This window comes from Anomaloglossus baeobatrachus, chromosome 5 (genome assembly GCF_048569485.1).
Source record: "Anomaloglossus baeobatrachus isolate aAnoBae1 chromosome 5, aAnoBae1.hap1, whole genome shotgun sequence".
NCBI lineage: Eukaryota > Metazoa > Chordata > Amphibia > Anura > Aromobatidae > Anomaloglossus > Anomaloglossus baeobatrachus.
Window position 1 is genome coordinate 112,781,604 of NC_134357.1, and position 12,443 is coordinate 112,794,046.

Genomic DNA, 12,443 nt, shown 5'->3' on the forward strand with positions numbered 1-12,443 from the left:
ACACATTTGTACCCAACCAATTTGATGGTTAGATTACTTCTTATATTCTCAAAACACAGTTTACATTTATTATGTCTATGTCAATGTCCAACATGAGACCAACTTAATTGGTCGTCAATTGTACAACATTGTAACCAATGGACACATTTTTGAAAATTTACTCTTGTAAGTAAATTATATTTTTAATTTTCGAAAGAATACCATAAAAATTTTCATTTTGTAAAATTTAACAGAAGATGAACAATATGTTCATTTATTATTTTTATGTGACAAAAGAACAGCATTACTTTATGGATTAATATGCTTATTATTAATAAAAAAATATGTTTGTGAAAAAAACTATCATGTTTATTATTTAAATTTAAAAATAATATTGCATTTTTTCTATAGACGTTTAACATTATTAATGTTGTAAGTTTCAAATAACAAAAAAAACATGATAGTAACACAGAAATTTACAAAAACATACATACAACATTCAGAAATCCATGTTGTTAACATAAATGTCAGTTGATGATTAACGCATTTTCACTTTAATACAAGTAAGATTTAAGCTCTTAGATGTTTAGAAATAATTACACATTTTCGTATAAGAAAAAATAATAAATTGTTATCTAAATAAATCCAAGACAATCTTAACATACATCACTATTATTGTTATCATCAAAACAATTAAAGTAATCAGTAAATAAATTTCTAATTTGTAAACCAGATGTCACGGAATTATGAGACATAGGTTCACCTGTTGGATTAACAACATGGTTTATCTGAAATTCATCATCCACATAAGTTCCTCCTTCATGTATCCGACAGAAATTGTGAAGCACTATGGTAGCCTTGAGGACAGATGTGACAAAGTTTGGGTGCAACTGAATAGTTGTCTGATAAATGCGCCATTTGTTAGCTAAAATACCAAATGCACACTCCACATAACGTCTTGCTTTAGTTAGCCGATTATTAAAGTACTGTTTCCTGTCATCAATGGATCTCCTTGGATATGGTCGCATAACATGTTTGGATAATGCAAATCCTGCATCTGCTACCATCACATATGGTGCCAACGGTCCAGATGTACCAGGTAGGGCAACTGGTGGGGGGATCAATAATGCATTTTCTTGCAGGCGTTGGGCTAATCTTGATGAACGGAAAATACGGGCATCTGAGGCACTACCATAGGCCCCAATGTCTGCATAAATAAAACGGTATTCTGTGTCAACCAATGCCAAAATAACAACGGAAAAAAACCTATGAAAATTGAAATAACGTGACCCAGAGTTTGGTGGCTTTTTAACTCTGAAATGCTTGCCATCCAAAGCTCCTATGCAGTTAGGAAAGTCAACAGAGTCCTTGAAGCCCTTAGAGATTTTCAACCAATCTTCTCTGTTTGGCTGAGGCATCATTTGTTCTTTTAAATGTTGCCATATCATGTCGCATGTGTGACGTACTATAACGGCAATGGTTGATCTCCCCAACAAAAAATCAAAATGTAAAGCACTAAAAGATTGACCAGTCGCCAAGAATCTATGAAAACAAGACAAACAATGATTTACAATTAACAACAATATGTTATTTCAAATAAAACCAATCAAAATAAAACACAAACATTGATTCTACACAGATATTAGATCAATAAAGATCAATTACACATTTCAATGTGAAAAATAACACATTTAAAAACAATTTAAAAAAAAAAAAAATATACCTCAGAGTCACCATGAATCTCTCCTCTGGGGAAATGGAAAGCCGCATCCAAGTGTCCTGATGTTGCAAATGAGGTCGTAAAATATTTAGTAAGTAATCAAAACTCTCAACTGACAAACGGCAGTATGAAAAAAACTTATCTGGGAAATTCCGTAACTCAAAAAATAAAGTATGGAAATGACCATGCATAGGTCGCATCATCATTAGTGGATGCACCCACAATCTGGTTCTTCTTACATTATCATAATGCAATATGTGCCGTCTAACGCCAAAACGACGAGATATAATCCAACATAAAAACACTAAGGCCTCCGTGGATAATGGCATTGCGACAATTTTTGTCTCAACACATAGGTGCTCCAAGGCAAAATACAAGCAGGAAACAGTTTATAGTTAACTTATATTTATGTCCTAATCACATACACCTATGTGTCATTTAATTCCAAGTAATCACCATTATCTCAATGTGTGAAACATGTTAAACACGCACAAAAAACGGACTGCACACGGAACACACACTGACGTATTTCACGCACACGAAAACGCACACACGTACACACGTATGACACACGATATGCATACTGACACTACACGGAGGGGAAAAACGGACTGCAAATACGGAACACGGACACAAAAAACGGACTACAGCAAACGTACGTTTTTTACACGTGAGTGTGGCAGAGGCCTTAGTGAGTGTTATTTACTGTGCAGTCTATAGGTGTGTTTATACACTCCGACTGGCCCACTGGGGCTCTCTGTGCTGGAGTGAGCCACTTACTCCCAAATATGAGCAGTATTTGGCCCCATTACATTATTCACTATGTACAGAAAAAAGCAGCATCTCATCATTCACTCAACAAACTACCCGATGCATTATTACATGGAAGTACAGATATATGTGTGAATGAGGCTAATGTAATATTTGCATGTACCTGAACAGTGGACCCCAGAGTCAGTGTTACTGGTGGTACCGTGGCAGCTCAGTCCGACACTGTACAGTGTTCACACAGTTTTGTAATGTGAATTTTGAATGGATTCTTTAAAAAAATTCATATGAAAAATTGACTTCAAATACTCTATGAATTCTTTTTAATATGGATACTGAAGCGGATCAACAAACCTCATAGGTGTAACTGAAAACGCATCTTAAGCATAACTTGAAACTCCTGGATCACTGTGGAAATATTTGTCAGGGTTCCCGTCTATCATTTGCTTTTGTTAAACTGGTGTGTCCTTGGCAGATTGGCATTTGGGCACTGCACTAGAGCAATGACTTGGCTGTTATTTCCTAAAGGGAATATGTGTTATGGTGGGCTCTCTGCATTAAGAGACTTCTGACAGGTTTAGGCCGGAGTGTCATAGTGGTCTGAGACTCTCTATATTCAACATGTTCCTTTGTTTTGGTGTGTCAAGGGTTAATGTCAGTTTTCCTTGACAGCAGCCTCTCATTACCTCTCCTCAGGTGCATCCAGTTTGTAACCACTCCCATCCAGTATATAGGGTCACATCTCTCAGTATAAGGTGCCAGTTATTCTGAATCCACTCTAAAGTTAGGCCTGGAGGTGGAAGGAGCTGCTGGAGTCCTTATCATTGTAAGCGGTGTAGGCTGCAATCCTGGTGTCTGACTGCAGCCATGAATTGGATCTTATCCTTTTGTTGATTCCCCTGTCTGTCTTTCCTTCCCTTCCTTGTTGATTATTGCAGTGGTGGGACTAGTGACTCTCACTGGCCATCTCATTAGCCAGGGTGTTTGCAGGGCTAGTGAAGGATTAGGTATCTGGCTTGCCAACAGGTTGAAACACCCCATATAGGGACACTAGGGAGTTCAGGGAACAGCTTGAGGTGAGTTCAGGTGTCGCCTCACCCCTCTCCCTAGCTGCAGGGCCCACCGTTGTTATTGTGTCACCAGTATACCCCTTTTTTGTTGGGTGTACCGCTCTGCGCCGGACATCCCCTGGTCCATGAGTGACAATATGTCACTTAATTTTTTCCGTCAATCTGAACTAATGACCAAGACCCTGATTCTATTACTGAGTCAATTACTTTTTTTCTTGAAGTACTTTTTTGTAATCATTATTTATTAATTGTAGTGGGAGCCACGTGTGGAAGCAGTGAGCATTGGGCTAATTCCATCCTGTCATCTTTGATTGACAGTTTCACTCATAGGGCTCAATCAGACGTCCAATTCATTCTGATTAAAATCAGACATGTCTCCGAGATTTTTTCATGAAAACAATGGATATCATTCGCGAAGATAGTACGTGTGAATGAGACCTTACATTGTGCAGAGGTAGAAAGCTGTCAATCAGAAGCAGATGTGCGGGAAACTGTTGCTCATGTACTGTAGATCAAGAACTCCATGCATATAGTTCGGAGGACCCGGGCTGCAGGTAATAAAAAGTGATTTTATGAGAATACTGCAAGAAAGAAAGTGAGTCAGGATTGGAATCATGGTCTCACCGGAGATTAATCATAAAATTTCACATTTCTTTATCTTCTGATAAAAATACAGTGTCGTTTATGCAGCAAAGGGCGTATTTCTAGCAAATGAAGAATAAAATGTCATGTCATTTTTCATTGTCAGTGGTTTATTATATTTCTCAGACAATGGGGCACATTTTTAAGAAAACATTAAGCTAAAAATCACTTTTACAGTTGCAATATTGATGGCCAAGATGCTGTGCAGCTGAACTGCGACAGCCGTATTGTGGGTCAGATGGTAAGGAAAGAGCAGCAGTAAAACATGTCTTTTACACTGGGGATTTCATTCATAGTTGGAGATGAGGAGATACTATGAAGATGCTTAGGAATCTTGGTGAGCGACAGTGAAAATCAGTCTCCAAGTCAGACCTGAGACTATAGCTATAGACACATTGACGATAGAAGTATGAGAATTATGCTGCTAACTGGGGCCCTGTAGATGTAAAGGGGGTCATTAATGCTGTATAGATCATGGATAGTGGGGGAGGCACTGTAATTGTCAAGCGGCTCAGTCTAGCAAGCACAGGAGCTTTGTACACTCAAGTGAGTCTTGAAGAAACCAATTTCCTGAGGAAATACAGTTACCACTGTAATTGTCAGATGGGGCATTCTAGCAAGCAAGGGAGCATTGTGGCCCATAATTTGGTCCTGAGGAGGCCAATGTGACACAATGGGTGGAATTTGTCAATGAATGTTGGTTGGAATGGGGATAAAGTGACTGGCAAGGGGGTATTGGGCACGTAAGCTGGGTCTCTGTAGCTAGCAATTGGTGCATTGTGGCTTACAATAGAGTCTTTTGGATGGCAGAGTAGCAGTGCAAATATCTGTTGGGACTAGGACAAGTTCTTAATATCTCCGAAAATGGGAACATTGGGGCTAACATGAAAGGTTACGGCCCCAGGCCGCACTGGCACCTCACTCCTTCACCAAGGAGACTTTGTGTGCAGATCTGATTTCAGGTGGGGTGCATGACACTTTCTGGTTTCTTCAGGCCGGTGTCCATCACCCCGTTGGCAGTTGCCGTCGTGGACAATCAGTAACACACGCAACACCAGAATCATTCATTTTTATTCTTCACATCATTATGACAGACATGGCCTTCCTTTCCTTACTTCCTCTCCATGTGGGGTACTGCTCCTCGTATTCCCCTCGCTATCTTTAATCTCATCCTTAAGCTCCGGGGTCTGTGTCTCCTTCCCCCCCAACTTGTTCACTTTCATCCAATTCTGGGCCCCGTCAGCTCTCTAGCTGCACGACTCTCTAAGCTCGCCAGAGTGAGCCTTAGGCTCCGGACCTCTTAAGGTTACCTCAGGTTTCCCTTACTGGCCCTAGCACTGAGACCATTTCTTCTCAAACTTGAACCCGATCCTCTACTACTCCACTCTGGAGACTTCACTCCTGTTCATTTTTCTGCCATCTGTCACTCCTCCTTTCCACTACGTTAACCCTATCTTTTCTAACTATCTATTCTAACGGCAACTAGCTGCTAGATGGCAGCTGTTGATACAAACATATACATCCTATAATATTCAACAGTCTATAAAACACAGAACAAGTACAATGTGGGGCGGAGACCCCTACTACAATAATTTGGGCATTTTGTCTGGCAGTGGAATGTGAATTCTGAGATTTCAATGAAGAGACCCTATCTAGAAATGGGGCACTGTGACTGATAAAAATTAAGGGTTTTGATACTGTCTCTGACACACCCAGGAGTATTTATTGAAGTAAAGATCTGTTGTACTTTAAGATAATTTCAACACTCTGTAGAGAAATGGTCTTGACATCCTGCAAAGCTATGAATATGACCTCTTAGATATTGTCTGAAAAGGCAACATACTGGAAAAACATAACATATAACAAGTAAAAGACCGGGATATTCATTGCACATTAAAATTAATTCTGAATGAAATTAGTAATTAAATTATTGTGATCCAGAATATACAGTAGTATGGAAATTTTGATTATTTTGTACATTAAAGCAGTCTATCAATATGAAACGTGTAATGGTAATTTCCTACAAATGATAATTGGAGTGTTAAAAGCTGTAACAAAAACAAATTTATAATGCAAACATAACTACAGTCATATTGATTATGATCGTTAAGTACATCTAACAACTGTCTCCAGGATGACATCTTCCAGAAATATGATTGATGAGGACACCAGCCTGTCTCAACAGGGAAGGGATCACATATTTATAATGGTTTTTAGTAGGCTGGCTGGGTTTTCTCTTTGCATTAGGTTGTAAAATCAGCGGGAGGGAGGTAGAATACTGTAAGGTTTGCATTTTTCAGTGCTTCTTTGAATTTTCTATACTTAACATATACTGTATTTTGCTCTTTGCCAGTGTGGTATAATAGAAATACTTATGTTTAATGCAAAAACATAATGCTTGATACATTAAATAGCAGTTATGGGTTTTTGATTCAAGTTGTATGCCAAGATGTTCCTATCCTATAAAGAATTGCACTTGTTATTTCTGTAAATCAAAGATTAACTCTAGGGTTCCAGAGAATCCCCAAGGGTGCCCAGGGTCTAACACAATAATGGATCTTAAAATACCAACAAATAAGTAACCCCATTTGGAGCTCATTTAATATTGATCAATCAATAGCCACAAAGGTCTTTGGTCCTAGGGGTAGATTATTTCCCTATAGAGGCCCAACTGGAGTATTTTGGGCGATAGGTCAAATTTTGGACCTGATCTCTCCTGACCAGGGGCAGATTTTTCACAAAATGTTGCATGACACGTCTTGGAGTCCAGAACTTTTATTGAAAAAATGATTAGAATTGCCTAAAAAGGATTAAGGACATTTCATCTGTATTTGGTAGTATACAAATTAGGAAAGTTCTTTTGTATTGAAAACATTTTTATAAAGTGTTTGTAGCATATTAAAGGGAATCTATCAGCAGGTTTATGCTAACTCATCTGACAGCAACATAATGTAGGCAAGGAGATTCTGAATTCAACGGTGTATCACATAGATTAATGGCTGAAGCCATTCTGAAACTATCAAAGAATTTAGATTCAGGAGCACAGCTGAGCTGCCTATGCCAACACCAGGCTCTCAATAGATACTGTGCATTGACTGTGAGGTGTCAATTAGAGCAGGAGGCGTGCTCATGAGTTTCTAGTCCTGTAATGGTAATCACAGGCTAATAAACCCTTTAGTTTATGCAAACAAATGCACACACACTGATAAGAGAAGCACAGTTGCTTTTTGTTTTTCTAACTCTTACAGCATGCTGTGTTCAGCTTACATAGCAAAAACCTGCTGACAGATTACTTTTAGTGCCATTTGTAGTGCATTTGTAGTGCATTGTAGTGCATTTCTTTCTTTTTTTTGCTATGTTTCTTGGATAGAAAGAATCCATGTATATACTCATATCTTGGACTCCTTTTTATTACATTTCATAGAATTTTTTTTGAATGTGCAGATTTTCAGATGCATGGCCCAAGTGCTGTTGGGATCGGGACATCCCCCTTAATTAATGTTTTTCACTTGATGCCAATAACAACGGTATATAAAATCATGCACCTAGCCATGCAGTCTGCCATTACAGACAGTTGTGAAAGAACAGGTGATTCTAAATAACACGCCACACCCAAGCATGATACTGGATGCCACCTTTGAAACTAGTCAGTTTGTGAAATATTTTCCCCTCAACATATTATTGAACAGCTGAAACATTTAATAACCACAAATTAAAGAGTGGTTTGCTATGTCCTGAGGCACCGTTTCAGACGGGTCTCAACAGTCTTACTATCACAGAGCAAAATGCCCAGCATTGGCATAGCGTCATCATCACTGAACTGGGGAGCAGTGGAAATGTTTAGTGTGGAGTGACCAATCATACTTCTCTATCTTGGAGGCTGACAGTAAAGTGTCAGCAGTACATTTTGGAGGAGGAAGGATAATGTTGTGGGGTTGTTTTTCCAAGTTCTGCGTAAGTCTTTTAGTTCCAAAGAAATCTTAATATATTAGCATACAAGACATACATTTGCACAATTATCTGCTTCCACCTTTATGGGAATAGTTTAGTGGAAAGTCCTTTTTGGTTCTTCATGGCTGTGCCACAGTGCACAATGCAAGGTCCATAAAGACATAGTTGAGTTAGTTTGTCATACAAGAATTTGACTGGCCACACAGAGTTGTGTCACGCTAGAACATACAAATGCTCAGCGAGCAGCGCAATCCAAGGGTGACAAGAAGGATGGTATAGAAGGAAGGCCCTGGCGATAGGGAGCTGGAAGAGGGGACACTTCTTACAACTCTCTGTACACTAAGCTCCCTATAAGGGCCCTTTCCACCGTTGCCATCACAAGCCTAGGCCCTGGCTTGCCCTGGCTATAGAGAAGGCCGACGAGAGCACTAGTCTCACCACTACAAAATTACAATACAAGGTAAGAGAGTCAGAGGGAAAAAGACACAAAAAGGAAAACACTCCAAGCTTCTTCACTCCAGCAAAACACTGCAGCTGCAATAGTCACAACTCCTCAGCTTCTTCCAGAAACAGGCTCCTTCCAAAGTGGACAGTAATAGAATGAGAATGTATAACTGGCATTAGATGATAAGTCATGTGGCTTTTTATAGTGAAGGGGAGTGGTCACAAAACAGTTGCACCTGTAATTAACATTAAGTCTACAAAGAAGAGCGAGATAGAAAAGACTCCTTAACTCATGCAGCACTTAAGGAAAGTAGATACATTTGAATACCAGTTGTAGACCTGTGAAGAATAAGGCATTGTGACCTCCTGGTCCCAGACTCACCAGAATTCTCTCCAGACTGGGATACCCTCATGACAAGTTCTAAACTCATCTCATTCAAACAACTTTAGAATGAAATAGAACGGACATTGCAAACTAGCTCCTCTCTTCCAACATGAGTTTATGACCGCACAAATACACTTGTGGATGAACCGGGGAAATCCCACAGAGGACCAACTTCATGTTAATGCCTGTTGATTTTGAATAGGATGTAATAAAAGCTTCTATAGGTTCAATATAAATATATCCCTCCCCAAACTTTTGTCCACATAGTGTATAATATATACACCTGCCATGTCTGAGCTACCACCACCTCCATGCTGCCACGTCTAAGCTACCACCACTTCCATGCTGCCATGTCTGAGCTTCCAACAGCTTTAAGCCGCCATGTCTTTGCCACCCCATCTGTACCTCAGAGTCTCTCTCGTCCGTAAGAGCCAATAACACTGGTCCTGGCAGTCGTACATTTAGGCCACCTGGGGCTGCGCCTGACAATCCCTTTATAGGTGTTGACTCGAGGTTAGCTCCTCCAGGGAAGTCTGTTGCATGGCTCAGTGGGTCCACTCCCGGACGTTCGCCACTCCTTGGCAACCGCAACACCTATGTTATTTGCTTATTTGTGATGTTAAGTTTTTTGTTTTTTTTTTTTCAAAAAAGCTAATTAAATATGTCATTATTGTAATTTTTTTTTCCTAATTTTTAGTCATTTTATATGAAGAAAAAAAAATCTCTATTATTCTTCCTCTAGAATACAGGTACACAGAAATACACTGCTCTGTACAATGGATCTCTCTATATACCAGCATAATCTGCATATGTAGTCAGAGTCTGCACTGCAGCTTCAAGATTACAAAATTCTGCCAGTGACATCAGCTGAGCCTGTGGCTCATAAATGTGGTTCCTGCCTGTAATTGTACAAGTTGTGCGCACAAGTACCAGGGAGAGTAACAAATGTAAAAAAAACATTTGTGAAATTAGAAAGAAATTTACATTTTTGCCATTTTCTTTATTAGTTTTTAGTAATTGTATTGGAACTAAACAGTTTTATTATTTCTATACTTTTAGAATACAGGGACATAGAAATACACTGATATATATATATATATATATATATATATATATATATATATATATATATATATATACAGACATATCTCTATGTACCTGTATAATCTGTTTATGGGTGAATATTGTTAGTCTTGATGAATTGGGGTTTTAAAGCTAGACCTAAAAGCAAACAAATCCCAAAAGGTACAGCTTCTAGAAGTCTAACAGAACCATTTTATGTTGAATACCCGTTCAGGTTATAATGGCTTCTCCTAGCCATTATAAATCAGAATTGCATCAGTATGATATTAGATTTATTTTATTATTAACTTTACTATACCCTTTTATTATGTGAAAAAAAGTTAGGACAAAAATATTAATATGGGATTTACAAGCTTTAGCAGTGGGAGAATTTCGAGAGCAATATGCGAAAATGAAGGCAATTTTAAATTTCCTACTGTTACCCTCTAGATGTTTTATAACCCCCCGTTCCTTCAGTCCATTAGCGGAACACAGCCTGGAATCTCCCATATAATCGCACACTGCAGCTCAAACCAGTGATTCCTATTATGTCAGAGATTCACTGTGTATTCTATCCCTCAATTTATTCCAAAAATGACTCCAAACAGGACACTTGGACGTGTTATTTCAATAGTGTCATTAAAGCGTTAACACATTTCCAACAGCGATCTGTACAAATGTTATGAAAGTGAAAAAAACTGGATGTGAAGTTTGTTCAGACCCGGGGAATCTCTGTGAAAACCAATGTAAGTATGCATAAGAGAGAATCTATGTGGGAGATGTAATAATGCAGTGCTATTTATAAGGCCATTTCTATGTACTAAAGCAGCTGCAATTACTTAGTCGCTGGCTCCTGGTAGTAAAAAGCTTTCAATGCTATCAATAGCTTGTAAGAAGACTTCTGCTAGCAGAGGGGCTCCCACAACACAGCTGCTGCAGCCGGGTGTGTCATAGTGTTTAATAAATGAACCATTGGCATCTCCAGGGATATTTTAGATCCATTTGGCACCTGTAAGTTGTTTATACAGAGTTTATCTATTTTCCCCTGGCATATTTCTAGTTAAATATAATAAAAGAAAATTATATTAAAAGGATCATAGAATGAGCGTCTACAGCTACAGGTCTTCACGACAGGCCATATAATTCCAATGCTGAGAGTTGTCCCTGTATTTGCATGTGCTGTACTTTGTATATAGAATAATACAACTCGACACGCGATTTATTTATCGTTTTCTCGACACGCGATTTATTATTGGATTTGCTCCTGATTTTTGCAGTTTTTAGGTTTTTGAGTTGTTTTTTGTATGCACCATAGTTATCATTGCATTTGCTCCTTTTTTGAAGGCTATGTCATTTCTTTTTCATGTTTGCTAAAGTGGGTGAGTTTCCAGATGATATTGCCTGATTCATCTTCCGAATGTTTCATAAACTCACAAAATTTGTTGCATATGTACCCCAGTGCACCACCTCCTGAAGGAATTGAGGGTGCTACTTTTTGTGCTAATAAGATGTAAAAATAGTTATAGGCAGAAAAAAACCCTTTTTGACTGTTGGGAAAATTCATGACGTGCGTGCGCCACAAAACTAAAATAGAATGGGGACTTTAAAAAAAGCAAATGGTGAATGGGACCCTACGTATATATATATATATATATATATACACACAGCTTAAAATATTTATACACACACACGTATGTATATACTGTATATATACTGCTCAAAAAAATAAAGGGAACACAAACAACAGAATGGTATTTTAGTGTTCCCTCTATTTTTTGGAGCAGTATATACAGTGTGTGTATATATATTACATATACATAATTTTGTTTTACTAGATGAGTATTTATAATGAGTATATGGTTAGTTTACGATGTGGCAGCATTTTTGTACCCATTAGGTCACTTGTGTTTTTTGTTTATATGTGATTGTTTTTAATCCATTTTTTACACTGCAGTTTTTATCTCTTTTTAGTATATCATGTCTTAAATTAAGTTACTTTGTTTTTGATACTTTCTTTATTGATACAGTCATGCTTAGATAACATACATTGTTAGTACATTTCTACTATTTTATATGTATAGGTTATAGGGTATTCCGCATCTAATGCAATCTTACAGGAGAAAATCTTGACGTGAAACTAAGCATACCCGCAAAAGAATTTGGCATGTTGTGGATTTAGAGACGTACCCCAGGTCAGTTTTTTTGCACAGTGAAAATACATAGAAACAAAAATTCATTGTGTGAATGTAAGGGATCTGGACAGCAGAAGACACACTGAAGTGACATCTCACAGTGTCTGCAGGGGAACATTGCCATCTGCTAGCCAGAGGAGACAGGTGAAGGTCTGCCTAATGGAGAGTGACAGCAATAGAATGGGTGAGAACCTGGATGAAACTAGAGAGACAGCCAGAAGAGACCCCAC

The 12,443-nt window shown here is 38.3% G+C and overlaps 1 protein-coding gene across 1 annotated transcript in view; it reads left to right on the plus strand.

Moving 5' to 3' along the window:
* Positions 1–12,156, plus strand: part of LOC142312676 (uncharacterized) — a 56,507-nt gene extending 44,351 nt beyond the window's left edge. Inside the window, exon 5 of the mRNA XM_075351671.1 lies at positions 12,103–12,156. Within this exon, the coding sequence (XP_075207786.1) occupies positions 12,103–12,156 (54 nt within the window). The remainder of the gene's footprint in view (positions 1–12,102) is intronic.
* Positions 12,157–12,443: the final 287 nt, after the last annotated feature.